The sequence below is a fragment of the Staurois parvus genome, unplaced genomic scaffold, assembly GCF_062004578.1.
Source record: "Staurois parvus isolate SC_StPar_1 unplaced genomic scaffold, SC_StPar_1.0 ptg000388l, whole genome shotgun sequence".
NCBI classification, from domain to species: Eukaryota; Metazoa; Chordata; class Amphibia; order Anura; family Ranidae; genus Staurois; species Staurois parvus.
In genome coordinates this window covers 1,153,413-1,174,340 of record NW_028318184.1, presented here as the reverse complement: position 1 = coordinate 1,174,340, position 20,928 = coordinate 1,153,413, and the positions used below count along the sequence as shown (strand labels likewise).

Sequence of the window (20,928 nt, the reverse complement as noted above, 5' to 3'; positions counted from 1 at the left end):
TTTATTAACCACTTGCCCTCCAGGGGATTTACCCCCCTTCCCAACAAGGCCATTTTTTGCGATACGGTGCTGCGCTATGTTAACTGACAATTGCGTGATCATGCAACGTACATAAATTCAATTTCTGTCCTTTTTTCCCACAAATAGAGCTTTCTTTCGGTGGTATTTGATCACCTGTGTGGTTTTAATTTTTTTGCGCTATAAACAAAAAAAGACCAACAATTTTGAAAAAAAACCCCATATTTTTGACTTTTTACTATAAAAAAAAATTTTAATAAAATTTCTTCATAAAAATAAAAAAAATCCCAATACGTGTAAATGAATTGGTTTACATAAGTTATAGGGTCTACAAATGACGGTATGAATACTGGAATTTTTTTTTATTTTTTACTAGTAATGGCAGCGATAAGCGACTTATTGTGGGACATGCGGCGGTTATTCTGACACTGGATGGGAACTGCCACTGACATCCCCAGTGACACTAATACAGTCATCAGTGCTAATAAAAAGCACTGACACTGTACCAATGACACAGGGCAGGAAGGGGTTAACATCTGGGAAGATCAAAGGGGTTAATGGTGCTCTGTGTGTGTTTTACTATGTAAACAAGCTGCTTTGTATTGCTCTGCTGTGCAGAGCAATACAATGCAGCCTGTATGTGCTGATGGGAGAGATCTGTGTTGTTTACACACAGACCTCTCCCCTGTCCGCTCCACCAACGATCACCTAATCCCCGGTGATTGACATGCTGAGGAGCCAATAGCGGCATGGGTAGGGAGCGTGTGCACCCCCTACCCAGAAATGGAAATCACATATATATGTGATTTTGCGCATCCCTGCCGCCCTGTAGCAGTACTTCTGTTATAGGGCGGTTGGTAAGTGGTTAAACTCTCCAGTATCTTCCCAATTGTAGAAGTTCAACTAACAGGTCTGTAGTTACTTGGCAAATACTTTGATCCCTTTTTAAATATAGGCACCATATCTGCTTTGGGCAAGTCCAGTGGTACTATGCCAGCCATTAAAGAGTCCCTAAAAATTAGAAAGCATGGCTTTGCAATGACAGAGCTCAATTCTTTTAGGACCTGTGGGTGTATGCCATCTGGTCCAGGTGCTTCTGGATTTCTGGACCATGTCAATTTTGTGGATCATCTGGAGCTGTGTCAATACCATCCCCATTATGGACAAGAGCTCCCCCATGCTCCTTTGTATACACAGAACTGAAGAAGGTATTTAATAAATTTGCCTTCTCTTTGTCCCCAGTCACCCACTCTAGATTATTTTGTAAAGGACCTACATGTTTGGACCGGACCTTTTTACTATTAATACATTTGAAGAATATTTGGGGGTTTGTTTTTTCTTTTGCAATCTGTCGTTCATTTTGAATATTTGCGTCTTTGATTTTTACATATTCTGTTACATTCTTTGTAACATTTAAATTATAGTGTTCCTTCATTTTTATGTTTTTTAAAAGCTCTTTTCTTATTATTTATAGCTTTTTTATCTTTGGATGTGAACCACATAGATTTTATTTTTTGCCTTATAAATAAGGGCAATAAGTATAAAAGTGTGTATACAATTTTTTTTTTTAAGAATTCGCATTTCTGTTCTCTGTTCATCAATGCCAATTTTCCCTCCCATTCTAAGTCTTGGAGAGCAGTCCTCATCCTTGGAAAGTTTTCTCTCTTCCAGTTAACTGTTTTTTTTATGGTTGAACTAGGTGGATTTTGGTCTTTTTTAAGCCAGACTAACTATGTAACTATCTTTCCAGTATGTTCTTGTTTACAGCTTACATTAAATGAAACCATTTTATGGCCACTGCTACTCAGATGTTTTATATGAACATTCTTAATAAGCTCTGCATGGTTTGAAATTACCAGGTACAGCAGAGCATTATTTCTAGATGGGGCCTCTATGAACTGTACCATAAAATTGTCTTCTAATAGGTTTATAGATTTTTGCCCTTTAACTGTTCCAGCAGTGTCATTACTCCAGTTAATATCAGGGTAGTTCAAATCCCCCATTATTATCCCTGTTCCAGCCCTTGCAACCCTTTCAGTCTGTGCAAGGAGCTGAATCTCCACCTCCTCATGAACACTGGGAGGCCTATAACAAATTTCATTAACTTTGATCTACACACATTCATGCAGTTCCACCCATAATGCTTCAGCCTCATCACACCCTCCATCAACAGGGTCCTCTTTCACACTCGCTTTGAGATCACTTTTCATATAGAGACAGACACCACAATCTTTGCGTTTTACCCTTTATCTCCTAAAGAGAACGTAGCCAGGAATATTTATAGCCCAGTCATGTTAGGAATGAAGCCAAGAATCAGCAATACCAATTAAATCATAGTTCTCTTCGTGCACCAAAGCTTTCAGCGTTTGGCAATTTTCTTGCATTGGTGAACAAACACTTTAATTCATTATCACATTTTGCTCTTGTGTTTTGCATATCAGTTTTGTAGTGCAAATAGTAATATAATTTCCAATGGTTGTTTGTATCATGGGAACCATCTTATCAACTGCCATAACCCTCCCCCATCTATCCCCATTCCACCCACCATTATTGTCTGACCCCTAACTGACCTGTCTTCACCATTCCAATTCTCCCTTCCCCCTCAATCCTAGTTTAAAGACTCCTCCAGCCTTCCCATAAACCCCTCCCCAAATGCAGCAGACCCCCTTCTAATTAGATGCAAACCATCTTTAGCATATAGGTTGTACCTAGATGATTTAAGATATCCTGTAAAGGTGTTAACAGTTAAGTCGGACCAAAGAATTTTTAAAGTTCTTACATCTGGTTACCTTACAGCTTGGACAAAGGGGGACCTGCCCCCGAAACATATTGCCAAAGTAACTTCTCAGTGGGAGTGTCCAACAGTTGTGTCAGCATCAAGAGTTTTCATACTTGTCAGAAGCAGCTGCAGCCCTCCTCTATACAGGTCTCTGTGCAAGGCCTCCTGGCAAGTTATAATTGGCAGGCATGGGAGTGCAACTGTGGGGTAGATTTACTAAAACTGGTTCACTCAGAATCTGGTTCACCTTTGCATGGTAGCCACTCAGCTTCTACCTTCAGCTTGTTCAATTAAGGTTGTACAATAAAACCTGGAAGCTGATTGGTTTCTATGCTGGCGTGCACCTGATTTTGCACTTTCCATGTTTAGTACAGTAAATCAACCCCTGTGTGTAGCATAAAACCCCTAGCCCATGGAGCACAACGAACAGGTGTGGGAGTGCTCTTGTTTCTATTACCTGATGAGGAAGACTTGCTACTACACTACTAGCACTGAGGTCCACAACAGGCTGCATCTTGATGTATAGAGACAGTCCTTGCATCCTCCATGTGTGAGTGCAACATTATGTTTGCTGTTTTATAAATACATTTTGCTGCACTAGGTCTATGTGCTTTGTTTTCCTTAATGTTTTTTTTTCAGCCATACCTCTGCCAAGTGGTGATGTGGAAGCTGTAAGACACTCTGGCGGTTTATTTTCTGGAACCATAGCTCCGTGTTTGTGGATTGTTTTGGGTTTTTTTGGGTGTCATAAACTTTTATTACTCATGTTTATTCATATTTGTAGTATAACTACTTGCCCTCCTTTGGATTTACCCCCCTTCCTGACCAGGCCATTTTTTGCGTTACGTCGCTGTGTTAGTGTGACTAACAATTGCACGGTCATGCAACACTGCACCGAAATGAAATTAACGTCCTTTTTTTTCTCATGAATTGAGCTTTTTTTTGGTGGTATTTGATTGCTTGTGCGGCTTTTATGTTTTGTGCTATTAAAAAAAAAAAAAAAAAAGCGACAATTTTGAGAAAAAAACTATATTTTTGACATTGCTATTAAACATGTCCAGTAAAAAAAATTAAAAAAAGCAAATTTCATCATAAATTGAAGCCAAAATGTATTCTGCTACATGTCTTTGCTAAAAAAAAAAAAAAAAAAAATCCCAATACCTATAAATTAATTGGTTTACGTGAAAGTTATAGGGTTTACAAATGGCAGTATAGATCTAATGGAATTTTTTTTTTTTTTTATTAGTAATGACAGCGATCAGCGACCTATAGCGGGACTGCTGCGGACCTTGACACTGAGGGGAACTGACTTGGTGTCACTGATACAGTGATCAGTTCAAATAAAAACACTGACACTGTACTAATGGCACTGGGCAGGAAGGGGTTAACATGAGGGGTGATCAAAGGGTTAACTGTGTGCAGGGAGTGTTTTACTAGGGGGCCGTGTCAGTGTGCTTCACTGTAAGCACACTGCTTTGGGTGGCTGTGCTGTCTACCCGAGCTGACAGGGAGGAGAACTGTTAGTAAACAAAACAGATCCTTGGTAATCACCGGGCACTGGCGAGTAAATACCCGGAAATGCAAGATCACTTATATATATCTGATTTTGCAGACACATGCCGCTCTAGGGCGGTCGGGAAGTGGTTAATTTGGGGATCCGAGGACCAATTTCTTTATAGAGACAAGTCATTTATACCTTCTGAGTCTTGTACCTGTTTGATAAGGGTTTGGTTTAAAAGTGTACTGCCCGCTCTGTGAATCCAGCAGTATCCCATCTTAAAGCATTTTTCATGCCTGTAGAGGATAAACCTATCTTTAAAGATCCCACCGACAAGCAGTTGGAGGGCCTTTTAAAAAGCTTAGTACCCTCTGGCAGGTCTTGCACTGCAACCTGTCTTCGCTGTGACCTAAATCTTTCATACTGGTCTAAGTTCATTAGAAAGGATCTGCTTTACGGCAGGTTGATTTACTAAAGGAAAATAGACTGTTCACTTTGCAAGGGACATTTGCCCAGAGCTTAGTGAATGAGGTGAAGCTCACCTAACTTCAACATCCAGTTATGTGCATGCAAAAAATGCTGTATTGTCTATTTTCTTGCACATAATTGGGTATTCTTTGCAAAGTAAAATGTGACCACTTTCAGTAAGCTCTGGGAAAAATTACCCTGCATGTTGCAACTTTCCTTGAAAATTCTGTTCACTTGCAAAATGAACAGCTTATGTGCCTTTAGTAAATGAACTCATTCAGATATCTCCTGTACTTTTGAGTATGCAAAAAGGCTAGTACACAGGGGCCAGCACCTTGGAATATACCCAGAGTATCCCTATTGTGGGATATCTTGACAGCCTCCTGCTGAAGGAATAGTTGTCACAGGTTCTGGCAGATACAATAGCCTTTACAAGACCTTTACTCAGGCCTTGCAGAGGTTAATTTGGATCCTGAACCTAAACTGACTCATTGCTCAAAAGTCTAGTCATAGACACAGCTGAATCCAGAAGTTTCCTTTGCCAGGCGAAACTTCAAACTCTACACTCCTAGACCTGGACGACTCTTCTGTCCAGAAGTTGCTGTTGCTCCTGATGTTTACAGGTGTTAATTAGTATCTAGAGGGAGTGGTCCCTACACCCATAGGGGCTTGGGACCTGTATCACAGGTGAGGGATGCCAAAAGTGAACCTCTTGGACTCAACAACAAACTAGACAGGTTTGTATCTAGGTACAGGGAACTTCTAGCAGAAGCAGTGGATTCTCTTGTGGTTCTGTGGCATGATTGCAACCTGGTCTACACATTTCCTTTCCTGAAATTCCTTTCTTGTCTGCTTCACAGGATCAATATGGTGGGCATTCCACTGATCCTCATAGTTGTGGACTGTCCCAGACAGATTTGGTACTCTGACCTGATAAGACTAATAACCGTCTGTGGGCTCTTTCAGACTATCCAAGTCTTCTTTTTCAAGGACTGATTTACTATCCTGCTTAATGGTCATTGGCTTAAATTGAAGCCCAGGTTCTGATAGACAGGATGGGTACCACAATGATGAAAACCAGAAAGTCTATTACAGCCCATGGAAGGCATATTTCATTTGGTGCGAGGCGAGAGCCTTTTTATCCTAATAAATTCTCCCAGGGACAAATGTTGGTCTTTTTGCAGATGGGTCAGTTCCAGAATTCGGCTGTTAGCATCATGAAGGGTAAGGTCTCTGTACTTGCTATCTTGTTCCAGAGATTGCTGGCTTCTTGTCCTTTTGATCAAGATTTTTGTGCAGGATATCTCCCATGTGGCTGTCTTTGCTCGCTCCCCAGTGACTCTGTTGGTTCTAAATTTGGTTCTCTTGGCCCTTCAAAAATCACCTTTTGTACCTATTAGGAAAATCTCCCTTTCCACTACCACAAGGTTGCATTTCTTGATGCAATCCTCTGTGAGGTAAGTGTTTAAGCTGACGACCTTACCCTTTAAAGAACTTTCTTTGGTCTTACACAAGGATGAGGTGGTGTTAAGACCCAAAACTTCTTTCCTACTGAAGGTAGTTTCAGCCTTTCTCCTCAATTAGGTCACCATTGTTCTCCTGTAGGCAGCAGTATAACCACACGGTATCTGAATTCTGGTGAGTACACAAATCCTATTGTACACAAGTGGAGGCCTGTGTGTACAGACACATTCCCTCCATATGTCATTCACTTATCCTGATCTTAATGCAGTGCAGTATGAACCCCGGTGTGATTTCTTGGGGAAATATGTGCTAAAAGCAGATCTAGTCTCCCAACCGATTTCCAATTGTCCCAGGGTATCAGTGACAAACCCCCATCACATGGCCTGGGCTCACATTATTCCTGGACTGAGCGGTGTTCAAACTTCACTACTCGAGCACTGGGGGGGGGGGGGTCCACACACTGCCGAGGAAGGCCCTGTTAAATGTAGGAGAAGGGGGCTTTAGGACCCTTCAATAAAGATTTGTTGTGGTTATCCTTTGGTTTCCCCAATATGATTGATGTTTTCTAATATCTCATGTTTGGATGTAGATGTTGTCGCCATCTCTCAAGAGGCAGTAGAATGTGCATTGTGCAATGAAGGTACTTGAAGATGAGGAAGAGCACCAATGATCGTGATCAACAGTGACTGCAAGTGTTCTTTACCTCCTGGATGGAGACAAGTTGGACTTTAACAATTGTGTTCTTTTCAGTTTAAATGTCAGTTTTGTTACATTCAAAACACTTTTTGTTACTATATGCTATTATATGCAATTATTTTTCTATGTTGATAGCACATTTGTTTATAAAGAAACCTAGTACTGTCAGGTGACAAATGTTTGTGTGTAATTAAAGTGGTATGAAACCCAAAAGCAAACATTTATTATATTGCAACTTACCCATTTTTAAATGTGATGGTTGTACTAGTTTTCTGTTTTGGGCATTCCTTAATTTTCATCTGGTGATCTAGGCAGTAAGTCTGTTGTTTTTCAGCAGAACAAGTTCTGCTTCAAATGTATTGGTTAAAGTGTTGAGACAACAGGGCATTGTAATACAAGAGGCGAGATAGTGGTCAGATCACCAGGTGAAAACAGGGAATATGCCTAAAAAAGAAAATGAATGCAGCCATCACATCTAATGATTGGTAAGCTGCAATATATTACATTTTGGTTTTGGATTTAATACCACTTTAAGCTCAGCTGACTTTTCATGTATATTGCCAAAAGTGTGCGATTTGAGGCATTTTTTTGTTTGAATTATGCAGATATTGTTCTTTCAGTAAAGTATACTGAATTTTCTTTTTTGAGCCTGTTTTTCTTTTTTCACTCATCACACATACTGGCTTCAACAGTGCTAAAAGATGTGTAAATAGCCTGTACAGTCAAAAACTTGCTTTTGGCAACTAAACTGACCATGCAGAGTACAATGCAATTATGCATCCTTTGTTAGATCTACCAAAAACTGTGTGGTATGAAGGCGTGCCTCATGGGAATAATATTACATAGGTTGTACAGGTATTCCCTTGCATTATATGATATATAACTCTAAAGGAGATTGTACAATCAGATTGAAATGTTTTTTGGCCGATAATCATTGGTGGGTTCTGCAAACTGCAGGGGAGCTGCATTTATTTAAATGACTATTTTCTGAATGGTCTGGAGTTGAGTGAAGTGCCCCAGGGCTCTGTCCTGAGAACAATTCTGTTTAATGTGTTCATAAATGATATGGAAGTTGGAATAAATACAATCCCAATTCCAAAAAGTTGGGATGCTGTTTAAAATTTACAAAATAGAATGCATTGATTTGCAAATCTCATATACCCATATTTTATTCACAATAGAAAATATATCCATTGTTTAAACTGAGAAAATGGGTGATTTTAGGGAAAAATCATGTCATTTTAAAATTGATGGCAGCAATACATCTCCAAAAAAGTCGAAACAGGGTCATGTTTACCATGGTGTAGCATCCCGTTTTTGTTTTATCAACACTTTGTACAGGTCTGGCAACTGAGGAGACCAGTTGAAGTTTTGGGGCAGGAATGGTACCCCATTCTTGCCATATATATGATTCTTACTATTCAACAGTCCTGAGTCATCTGTTATATTTTTGTTTCAAGATGCGCCAAATATTTTCAATTGGTGAAAAGTCTGGACTGCAGATAGGCCATTTAAGCACCCAGAATCTTCTACTACAATGCAATGCTGTTGCCATAGATGCAGTTTAGAATTGTCTTGCTGAAATATGGAAGGCCTTCCCTGAAAGACTTTATCTGGATGGGAACATATGCGGCTGTAAAACCCTGGATATACAGTTGTGTCCAAAATTATTCAACCCCCAATGCTGTAAAGGGGTTTAGGGACTATAGTGTACATTTGGAATTGTATTCAGAATCAAATCCTACAAGGACGTTGTAACTACCCAAATGCAACTAAAATGACATCAATTGTTTATGTAATACAGTAGTAAATGGTTCTTATGTGGTTTCTTCATTGCCACAATTATTCAACCCCTTAAAGACTACCACTCTGAAGAACAGAGGTTCATACAGGTGCTTTCCATCAGGTATTGAAAACACCTGTGGATGTCACCGAGCAGCAATCAAGCATAATAAGCACCAATTAGGCAGCTTTAAAATGACTGTGATACTCAGCTCCTTCTAGACATTTACTGGTGTGGTTACAAACATGGTGAAGGCAAGAGAATGGTCCAGGAAGACAAGAGAAGAGGTGATTTCTCTTCACAGGAAGGGCAATGGCTATAAGAAGATTGCAAAGATGTTAAACATACCAAGAGACACCTTAGGAAGCATCATTCGCAAATTCAAGGCAAAGGGCACTGTTGAAACGCTACCTGGTCGTGGCAGAAAGAAGATGCTGACTTCGACTGCTGTGCGCTACCTGAAGCGTAGAGTGGAGAGAAGTCCCCGTGTGACTGCTGAGGAACTGAGAAAAGATTTGTCAGATGTGGGTACAGAAGTTTCAGCCCAGACAATAAGACGCACACTGCGTAATGAAGGCCTCCGTGCCAGAACTCCCAGGCGTACCCCCTTGCTGTCTCCAAAGAATAAGAAGAGTCGACTGCAGTATGCCAAAAGCCATGTGGACAAACCACAAAAGTTGTGGGATAGTGTTCTGTGGACTGATGAAACAAAATTAGAACTGTTTGGGCCCATGGATCAACGCTATGTTTGGAGGAGGAAGAACAAGGCCTATGATGAAAAGAACACCTTGCCTACTGTGAAGCATGGTGGAGGGTCAATCATGCTTTGGGGCTGTTTTGCTTCTGCAGGTACAGGGAAGCTTCAGCGTGTGCAAGGTACCATGAATTCTCTTCAGTACCAGGAGATATTGGATGGAAACGTGATGCAGTCCGTCACACACCTGAGGCTTGGGAGACGTTGGACCTTTCAACAGGACAATGATCCCAAGCATACCTCCAAGTCCACTAGAGCATGGTTGCAGAGGAAAGGCTGGAACATTTTGGAGTGGCCATCGCAGTCACCAGACTTAAATCCGATTGAGAACCTCTGGTGGGACTTAAAGAAAGCAGTTGCAGTGCGCAAGCCTAAGAATGTGACTGAACTGGAGGCCTTTGCCCATGAAGAATGGGCGAAGATACCCGTAGATCGCTGCAAGACACTTGTGTCAAGCTATGCTTCACGTTTAAAAGCTGTTATAACTGTAAAAGGATGCTGTACTAAGTACTAAGATTGAATGTCACTTGGGGGTTGAATAAAACTGATAATGCTGTGAGCACAGAAAAGACATTTGTGGTTATTTCATTATAACTGTTATGTTATATTTGTCTGACCTACAAGTGCCTCTTTAATGTAAATGTAAGCAAGATGACTGAATGATCAAAAGCAATGTCAAACTGGCCAAAACACTCAATTTCAGTGGGGGTTGAATAATTTTGGACACAACTGTATCTGTCAGCATTGATGTCGCCTTTCCAGATGTGAAAGCTGCCCATTTCATAGAATGTCAAATTTTGATTCGTCTAACCACAGATCAGTCTTCTATTTTGCAACAGACCTTTTTAAATGTGCTTCGGCCCAGAAAAGACAGCAATGTTTTTGGATCATGCTCAAATATGGCTTCTTCTTTGCATGATAAGGCTTTAACTTGCAATTTTGGACAGGACGGTGAACTGTGTTCAGTTTTTTTGGAGGTATTCCTGAGCCCATGCAGTGATGTCTATCACAGAAGCATGCCTGTTTTAATTTAGTGCCGTCTGAGGGCCCGAAGATCACGGACATCCAGCATTTTGGCCTTGTCCCTTGCATGCAGATGATATGTACTGTAGATGATGAAATAAAGTCTTTGAAATTTTATGTTGATGAACATAATTCTGAAATTGTTTAATTTTTAGACAAAGCTTTTTACAGATTGGTGAACCTCTGCCTATCTTTACTTTTGAGACTCTGATTCTATAAATTTTTTTTTATAATCATGTTACTGACCTGTTGCCAATTAACCTAATTAGTTGAAAAATGTTTGTTCAGTTCAGGGGTCGGCAACCCGCGGCTCCGGAGCCACATTTGGCTCCGTCATCAGTCTGCTGTGGCTCCCTGTCACATCCGCCAATGTGTGACAACCGGCCGGACACCTACCCGCACATCCAGCCGGACACCTTGCAGGACACCCCACCAGACTCCTACCCGCATATCCGGCCAGACACCCGGAAGGCTAATCTGAGCAAAAATCATTTCAAGAAGTGGATGAAGTCTGCAAATTCAACACATAATGCTACTAGTTTTGTGGCCGCTCAGGATATAGCTAGGCACGGGAAGCCATTCACAAATGGAGATTATATATAATAATCATTAATATTTCAGAACATCTATTCTATGACTTCAAAAACAAGAGTGAAATTTTGCAGAAAATCAGAGATATGCCCCTCTCTGTAAAGACTGTCAAAGACAGAACCATGAAAATGGCAGAAAACCTCACCAGACAGCAAATTAAAGACTTAAATTCAGTTGTGGTGTACTCAATCGCCTGTGATGAGTCCAAAGACCAAGGCGATATTGAACAAAGGTAAAAAATGATCTATGCAGTGTTATCTTCATTTTATATGTCATAAGGGTTTTATGGCTCCCAGTGTTTTTTTTTTTTTTGTGGGAAGTGGGTCCAAATGGCTCTTTGCGTGTTCAGGGTTGCTGACCCCTGGTCAAGTTCTTCCTTGTTGGTACCACTTACTTTTCCAGATTTTTGTTACCCTGTCCCAACCTTGTTCGGATGTGGTGCTGCCATCAATTTCAAATGTATTTTTTTCTTAAAATGGTACATTTTCCCAGTTTAGTCACTTGCCTACCAGGCCAATTCTGACACTTCTTACATACATACAAAATTCAGCAATTTTTTGCTGGAACATTACTTAGAACCTCCAAACGTACAGTTGTGTTCAAAATAATAGCAGTCAGACATCACTAACCTGATCAATCACTGTTTTTGGTAGAAATGATAATTCTACATGGCAAATAATTTACTAGCAGGTGTAGTAGAGTAATAGAAATCCAACAGACCCAACAGTCATGACATGCATGCTGCTGATTCTGTGTAATTGAATCACTAATTGAAAGGGGCATGTTCAAAATAATAGCAGTGTGGAGTTCTATTAGTGACGTCATTCATTCTTTGAAAAACAGGTGGCACTTATTGCCCTTATTTAAGGAAGGAAGGCAGCAAATGTTGTACATGCTGGTTACAGTGCATTTCGCAGACATTGTTCAGAAGAACAGTGTACCTTGATTAAAAAGTTGATTGGAGAGGGGAAAACATATAAAGAAGTGCAAAAACTGATAGGCTGCTCAGCTAAAATGATTGCAAATGCTTTAAAATGGCAACCAAAACCTGAAAGACGTGGAAGAAAGCAAAAAACTACCATTCGAATGGATAGAAGAATAGCCAAACTGGCAAGGACTCGGCCAACATTCAGCTCCAGGAAGATGAAAGAAGGTGTAAAGTTCCCTGTGAGTACTGTTACAATTAGAAGACGCCTATGTGAAGCCAAGCTATCTGCAAGAAGCCCCGCAAATTCCCACTGTTGAAAAAAAGATATGTGCTGAAGAGGTTACAATTTGCCAAAGAGCCAAAGAGCACATTGACTGGCCTAAAGAGAAATGGTGCAACATTTTGTGGACTGATGAAAGTAAGATTGTTCTTTTTGGGTCTAGTGGCCGGAGACAGTTTGTCAGACGACCCCCAAACACTGAATTCAAGCCACAGTACACTGTGAAGACCGTGAAGGATGGTGGTGCAAGCATCATGATATGGGGATGTTTCTCATACTACGGTGTTGGGCCTATTTATCGCATACCAGGGATCATGTATCAGTTTGAATACATCAGAATACTTGAAGAGGTCATGCTGCCTTATGCTGAAGAGGAAATGCCCTTGAAATGGGTCTTCCAACCCCTCAACGACCCCAAACATACCAGTAAACGTGCAACATTCTGGGTCCAGACCAACAAGATTGACGTTATGGAGTGGCCAGCCCAATCCCCGGATCTTAATCCAATAGAAAACTTGTGGGGTGACATCAAAAATGCAGTTTCTGAGGCAAAACCAAGAAATAGAGAAGAACTGTGGAATGTAGTCCAACCATCCTGGGCTGGAATACCTGTTCACAGGTGCCAGAAGTTGGGTGACTCCATGCAACACAGATGTACAGCAGTTCTCAGAAACAGTGCGACTACAACTAAATATTCATTAAGTGATTCAAAGGAAAGCAAAATCTTCAAACATTTTTCAGTTTATATAGTGAATGTTTGAGTTTGTAAAGAAGAATACAAACACTGCTATTTTTTTTTTTGAACAGTCTAATATTCACTTTTCTTCAATTTTTTTTAGAGGAACACAAATTTGATCTATTTTTCTTCATGTTTTGATTTGGAATAGAATGTATAATGTTCCCAATGCATTTGTGTGTATGGAAATAAAAGCTATTAGAAGGATTTTGATCTTTATTCACGTTTTTCAACACACTGCTATTATTTTGAACACAACTGTATATGTTTTTAAGCAGAGGCCCTAGAGAATAAAGTGGGTGTTTTGCAATTTGCAAGAAAAGGTCCTAAAGTTGAGGTAGCTGGTAGCACATATAGCAGAAGGGTGGGAGAGGCCACATAAATAGATGCTGCAGGCTGTATTTGACAAGGCGTTGCAGGTGTTACAAAAAGGCAAAATGTTCACTGTAATTTTAGCAGGCACACAAAGACACTACAAAGAGTCTGCTACCATCCACATGCTACCTTTCTTCCTCACTGGTGCATTTTAACAGGGAAATGTCTGGCACCTTAAGTCATTACCAAACACTGTGGCTTCACACAAGTGCTGTATTTAGGTTTTGTGCTGCCCTAGGCAACACAAAAATCGTCTGCCCCCATGGATACCGACCAACACCCCCCCCCCCTTCCCTCTCCCACGGAGAAAGCCTGACATTGAACCCACCAGCGATAGACTCATCTTCACAGCTCCGGACATCCCCAGGAACCATACAAACACCATCCGGACATCCCCAGGAACAATACATACACCATCAAGCAGCCTGTAGCCTCCCTTGAATCCCACTTGGTTCCCATAGTGCATGTGTCTCATCTTTCAACCCTTCTTCTGGGGGGGGAGTTGCTGCCCCCCCCTGAAAATGCTGCCCTAGGAAAGTGCCTTATTTGCCTTGTGGTAAATACGCCCCTGCGTTACACCCTTGAGCCGGGTCACAGGGAAGCAGCCTTTCCAAGAAATTGGAGCTTTCTCCCTAGGGACATTGTACTGATGATGACTTGTGCTCCAAGTTGGGCTTTGGCATAGAAAATGCAGTCTGGAATGAGGGAGAGGAGCACATGTGCCAGCGGCTCCACCCCTTCTAGTGAGGTTATGCCAGTTTCAGGCTCCAGAAAAAAGTAAAATAGGAAAATGTGTTCCCGCTCACTATTTTACGCTGGTATATTCAAAATTGTGCATACGAGCATAACTGTTAATCTATTTGTCATAGGCATGTATGTATGTAGGTATGCACAAAACAAACATCCAAAACTATGTCCACAAATGCTGATGCTCAAACATCAGTACTGCATGCAAGAGACCTTATGCAGCACAGTTTGTTCTTGATATGTTTGGTGTCAGCAACAACTGCAGGGAAGCACAAAGTCTGAACCAATAGTAACAACCTCCAGGAATGGTGCTAAATTGAGGGCCTACATTTGAGACACATCTGAGATCATTCAAACTCTGATTTGACAAGTGGCCTACATCAACCTTTCTTAACTGGGGTGGCATCTGAAGTCCTCAGGGGTGCCGCGGCATCCTGGCTGGGAGAGGCATTCATATCAGAGCTGGGTTCCCGAGTCCCGCTCCTTCGCCTAACATTGGTGTACCAACAGCTCGACCAAAACAGTCTTGTGTAGGTTAGAGGAAGGGGGATGCGTCTTCCAGAGCCCTGAGCTCTCCCCCTACTGGGCAGAACTGGCATTGCAGGACCCGGTAAAGAATACAGGTACAATACTTCCACATTTTAAGGTGTATATGTTACTTTTAATCCTTTCTTCTAATCCTGTATGATTAGAACAACTTTTTTAGGGCTTGTTCACGGAAGTGGAAAGCACTGCCACTCCTCCTAAAAGCAATCCATGCTTGAATTGCTTTTCAGAGTCATTTGAAAATTGGTGAAGAGGCAATATGTTGCCTCCTGAATGCCCGTTTTAACCCTCTAAATGCAGAATCACCACACCACAGCCACATGCTATCCACATGGTTGTGGGGTGGTTGTAGCGTGGTCCCATTTACCTGGGTATATATTTACTGCCGCAATCACAGAATGTGTACAGCCTCTGCAGCTAAAGGGGGAGCAGTTGGGAGTTGTTAAAATGTGACTCAACCATGTGGTTTTACCATCCCCCAACCACATAACTGAACGAGCCCTTGGTTCACAAATGTGCAGCTGCGTAATGCGTGTAGGGCAGCCTATTCATTGCAGTGGGCTGCCCTATCCACAGAAACACAGGGACAGAAGTCCTTGACCCTTTTTTTTTTTTTGGTCACTGCACCAAAAACGCATGGCGTTTGCCAATGCACGGGGGTACTATTAAGAGTTAATGGCACCCCTGCGCATCTGCTAAAGAGCAGTATGTTTGTCTACATGTCAGGATCACATTTGATCTTTGCACGTTTCCGGCATGCAGTGATGTTAACCAAGGCTGGGGTGCCTTGAAACTGAAAATACTTTTTAAGGGCACCCCAACTGGAAAAAGGCTGAAAACCACTGACTTACATTAGCTTGGATTTTCTTTCCTATAGACCTCTATGGGAATGCAAGACCTGGTTAAAGTGATGAAAAAGCATGCCAACACAAGCCCTTAGATATCTTAAGGGACCTAAATTGCTGGATTCAAGAATCAGACATATATTTTCAAAATTTAATCCAAATCGCATAATATCATCCACACTACACTTTTGTTTTCTCACGCCATAATGTATATTGATTAATTTCCTGTGTTCTACTGCTATTATATATCAGGGAGAGGGTGATGACTCTATATTAACACGGCAGGAGAGAGCAGTTAAGACAACAATTCGGCTCTAATGTCTTACAGCCCCAGAATAACATCACCCTGACATAAAATAACCGATGGAGGTATTCTTGTAAAAATGACAATACCTGTCATCTGTGTTTATAGCATAGAGTTACAAAAAAGTAACCTAACAATGAAAGAACAGGTTCTATGTTGCTTGCACATAACCATTTTCTCTTCTCTTAAACCCCTATATCAGTTCCTTTACTGCTGTATGCCCCAAACACAGATGCAGCATGAGCTCACTGCCTTTGCCCCTCTGCCAGTCCGCACATCTATTTTTGCCCAGGCCCCTGTGCTGTAGTACACAGGCTGGACATTGAGTTTCATAAGAGATGAATGGGAGAGCCAAGATAACTCTCCCATTCATCTCTACAGAACCGGATATTGTACCTGCATACTAAAGCACTGATGCCCAGCCAAAAAAATAATAGCCAAACTCGGCAGAGGGTGCAGAGTGGTAACTGGGTTTGGACTGTACTTGGTCTGTGTGGAGGGCACTAAATAGGAATGGGATATGGGGGTGCCCAGTTAGGGTTCTTAGTAGAAAAGTGTACTTTTAAGCCTTCTCCTGATGGACTGGAATCCATTAAACCTGGCAAAACATGGTACCCAAACGTCAAAGCTCTGACATCTCTCTGAATCCCATATCATTCCTCTTGCTATATTATGGAAACTAGAGGAGGTGGAGTGCTTGACTGGGCTCCAACTTAGAGAGAAGGTGGCCGCTTGCATATGCAGTCAGTAGAAGACTTAGGCTCCATGCACAATAGCGGTTTTTTCTTTTTTAAGCTCGTAAAACGCTGGTAATAGAGTTTATAGTAGCGTTCAGAAGCAGTAGCGTTTTTACAGTACATGTAGAGAGGTTTTTTTTTTTTTTTTAAGCTCGAAAAGCGGTGGATAAAAAATGCTGGTAATAGTGTTTATAGTAGCATTCAGAAGCAGTAGCGTTTTTACAGTACCTGTAGAGAGGAAGGGGAAAAACAAAAAGCTTTTAAGGAGCGTTTAGCATTTTTTTTCTGCTGGATAAACTCTCCAAAAATATGTTTTTCTGTCCCAGACACTGAAGCTCAAAAAAATTCTAATAGCCTAAAGTAGTGTGCATGGACACATAGGATAACAATAATTACCTTCTAGGAGCGGAAAAAAAATATGCAGATAATGGCTTCTAGGGAGCTTAGAAAACACTAGTGTGCGTGGAGCCTAAAAGAACTGAAGAGTATGTGCAAGCATCTTGATTTTACTCCTTTGTATAAAAGGTATAGATTTACAATACAATAAAGCAATTCTAATATCTTGCAATAGCACCTGTTTGTGAAGTCAGGTATTGCAGCACATCCATACATATACTGCATATTAGTTTTCTGTAAGCAGCACTGTATCATGACAGACTTCGGGGTTGATTTACTAAAGTCAAATAGAATGTGCACTTTGCAAGTGCAGTTGCTCCAGAGCCTGGTAAATGAGCAGAAGCTTTGCTGATTTCCATCATCCAATCATGCACAAGCAAAAATGCATTTTTGTTTTAATTTTCCTTGCATATGATTGGGTATTTTTTGGAAAGTGAAGCCACATACCATTTATGAATCTCTGGAGCAACTACACTTTGCAATGCCTTTAGTACAGGGGTGGGCAACTGTGGCCCTCCAGCTGTTGTAGAACTACAAGTCCCATGAGGCATTGCAAAACTGAAAGTTACTAGCATGATTCCCAAAGTCAGAGGCATGATGGGATTTGTAGTTCATCAACAGCTGGAGGGCCACACTTGCCCACCCCTACTTTAGTAAATCAGCCCCTTCATCCCACCAAGCTCTATAAACAGAGAGGCCTGATTATTGTTTGCACTAGCTGGATACTGCACCATCTATGCAGGTGTCTTATGCATTCAAACGGAAAAACCCCTTTGAAGTGCCAATGATCAGCCAGCTAGACAACTGTACACTTCATCTGACAAACTGATTAAACATTCGGAGAATCCAAAAGTATAAAGACCAAATCCATCCTCATATGTTTTTTATATTGTTTTCCATGCTGCACAAGAGACCATCAGTCACTGAATCCATTGCACAAGTATGGCACTGCTACAGATTGATCCATCTCTGTTCACATCTTCACTGTATTCTTATATAAAAAAAATATGTACACAAGCAGCAAGTCTTTGTTTTCAAGCATGTAGTGTTGCTACGGTAATACTTAAAGTGTATCTGAACAAAGATTTACTATATTGCAGCTTACAAATTTTTAGATGTGGTGGCTTCATTAGTTTTCATTTTTCAGGCTAGGTACATTTTTGCAAGTACAAAAAATACCACTTGATCTAGCCAGAAATCTTGTGTGTATGTACCTTTGTTGTGCGTTGAACTGAAACCTCTAGCAGTGTCATCAGCCTTCCCAGTTCTCTTTTGTGAACAACAAAACAATTCCCCTCTATGTAACAGAATGGAGGAGAGTAGGAGGTGATTGTAGTTCAAATGAGAATTGTAGCCTAGGATGGCAATGCTGCTCCTCTGCAGAGTACTGAGTGAACGCTGTCACCCTAGGACAGTGTTTCTCAACTCCAGTCCTCATGGACCCCCAACAGGTCATGTTTTCAGGATTTCCATTATTTTGCACAGGTGATTTGATCAGTTTCACTGCCTTAGTAATTACCACAGCTGTTTCATCTGAGGGAAATCCTGAAAACATGACCTGTTGGGGGGCCATGAGGACTGGAGTTGAGAAACACTGCCCTAGGACAAGAATTGTGTTACTAACAGGATCAGCAGACAGAAATATGTACAAAAAAGCCAGAAAAAGAAAACTCATGCAGACAATACATCTAAGGACTGGTAAGCTGCAATATATTACTTTTTGTTTTTAAGTTCAGAAACACTGTAAAACGGAAACAAACCCATCGATTTACCTGTTTCCCAAAAGAAAGCTCAAGTTATAAATGTTATTAGGCCTGGTTTCACACATATGCCGTGCAGGAAAGGCCGTGAACTCTGTGCATTTCCTGTACCGCATTGCAATCACACAGTCTGATGCGGGTGTCAATACAAAGTTAACCACATCTCAAATGGATTGCATACGCAGTGCAGTGGATTGCGCGATACAAAATGACCATGCAATCTGGATGCAGTGCGGCTCCAAAAAAGGTGCCTGCATATCTTTGGTGTGATTTGAGCCCATTCAAACCGAATAGGCTCAAGTCGAAACGCATGTGAATTGTACAGGAATGAGTTGCAGTTCCTATGCGATTCATATGTGACTTATAGTGTGAATCAAAGCTGAATCCTTAAATGTGCCAATGTTGTTTTCTGCAGTGCTTTTATTTATATTCCTACTAGCGCATGTGCAGTGTATGTTACATTAAAGGCTCTACTGAGAACTGTAAACCCATTCTCAACTAAATTTTCAAGCCCTCAAATGGCTGGTGTCATAGCTGGTCGTGTGCAGCACCACAGCAGATTCAGATCTTAATAATGGTTAACATGGCACCATTTTCGGCTGCAAAAGGATAGGGTTTGTTCCGCTTTAAAGCGCAGTAATGAGCCATGCCCCCAAATCCTTTTTAGCAATGTAAAGCATTTGCACAGAACTCATTATATTGCCAACAGGACCACAAAATGTGTGGGCTGAACTGAAGATAATTCCAGCTGAGATTCTGTTGTAATGAATACCTGAGAGTTCCTAGGACAGTGTCTTCATCTGAATTCTGATCATTTTTACATTTACAATGCTAAAAAAGGTGGTGGTGGTGGTGGGGGGGGGGGGGGCATTGGTTATGTAATGTTCAGAACTACATATCATTTAACACTGGTGTGTGAAAACAGCTCACAGCTAATGAAAAGCACCATAGAATTGTTAGGTGGTATAGTTCACACTGGTAAGGCAGAGCAGCATTCAGTGCTGGCACAGGGCATAGTGCTTTGTTGGCTTATGATGTTACTGAAAGGTATAATACAGTCCTATATAAGGAGTTCAACACTTACATCACAGCCAGCCAAAATCCATCACGTACAAAAGTTTCAATTTAAAAAAAAAATGTCCTTCATAACACTAGATGACAGACTATGGAAAGTCTCTCATTCCTGCACAGATAGTAGTGGTCACTAGTACTGGGTGTCAGGGCGTCCCATGGAAGAGGCACAGCTCTCTCTGCCATCACATAGCAGAATGCTCCCATGGTAGGGAGGAGGTAATAGGCTGCGGGTCACTTCTCATCACTTCGAGTCATTTGGAGCTCTTAGACTGTACTGGAGGTAGATCAAGATTTGTTCCTGGGATGACAAATTCTCCTTCACCTTCAATGAGATGATCCCACTGATTGAAGTCCTTCTGGAGACCTGTTCAGCAGACAAAAAATTAATACAGGATATAAAATGTTTTTCCTTCACAAAAAAGTCATCTTGGCTTAAGGGCGGCTTTATATTGTGTTTCTTCTACTGTTTCTGTATCTCTGATAGAGGGATTCCCCACCCTTCCTGCCACATTCATATAACCAACAAGAAACACAGTAGCAAAACCTGAATGAGGTACTAAACCTTAACTACTTTTTTTTTTAAAGTAAAACAATTGGATGGTGCCAACTCCAAGCAGCTTTTTTTTTATTAGCAAAGTGTGGATAATGTTTTACTTTAATTTGTCACCCTGCATCTGTATAACAAATAAACGGGGACAAGAAGGCAAGTACAGTAATAAAAAGTCCGTAGTTTTAACCCATCCCCTCTCTCCGAATGCAGCTTTTTTGTTTGCCTCTGTTGGAGAGATTCCCCATCACTTCCTGTTCTTACAACAGGAATCCAGATGGCAAAAATTGTTAGAATCTCCAAAGCCTGGCACAAACAGGCCGCATATCGGTTGGTTCAACAGAAAGCAGCTGACATTCGGCCCATATGTACAGCAGCCTGGCTGGCTTCCATCGAGTAGGCATGCTGGAAAAACCGTTGCCAACTGGAGGCTGATCAGCACTCACAGCCAATGGCTGCGAGCGCTGACTGGTGTGTTCTGTTGGGGGGGGGGGGGGGGGGTGGCAGTTCCCATGTCAGAACACAATAGCTCAGAGGGGGAGATGTTGGTATAGCAAGCTCCTCAGTTATTTTTCATTT

The 20,928-nt window shown here is 41.3% G+C and overlaps 2 protein-coding genes across 4 annotated transcripts in view; one reads left to right on the top strand and one right to left on the bottom strand.

The window, feature by feature from the left end:
- LOC149455752 (tudor domain-containing protein 15-like) overlaps positions 1 to 7,562 on the top strand; it is a 92,597-nt gene extending 85,035 nt beyond the window's left edge. The window contains exon 7 of the mRNA XM_089685851.1: positions 6,817 to 7,562. Coding sequence (XP_089541977.1) covers positions 6,817 to 6,875 — 59 coding nt within the window. The 3' untranslated portion in view covers positions 6,876 to 7,562. The remainder of the gene's footprint in view (positions 1 to 6,816) is intronic.
- An 8,106-nt stretch (positions 7,563 to 15,668) lies between these two features.
- The window catches only part of LOC149455751 (platelet-activating factor acetylhydrolase-like), a 90,509-nt gene continuing 85,249 nt past the window's right edge, over positions 15,669 to 20,928 (bottom strand). For all 3 annotated transcript variants that reach the window (XM_089685898.1, XM_089685895.1, XM_089685896.1), the window contains exon 11: positions 15,669 to 20,166. In XM_089685898.1, coding sequence (XP_089542024.1) covers positions 20,054 to 20,166 — 113 coding nt within the window. In that variant the 3' untranslated portion in view covers positions 15,669 to 20,053. The remainder of the gene's footprint in view (positions 20,167 to 20,928) is intronic.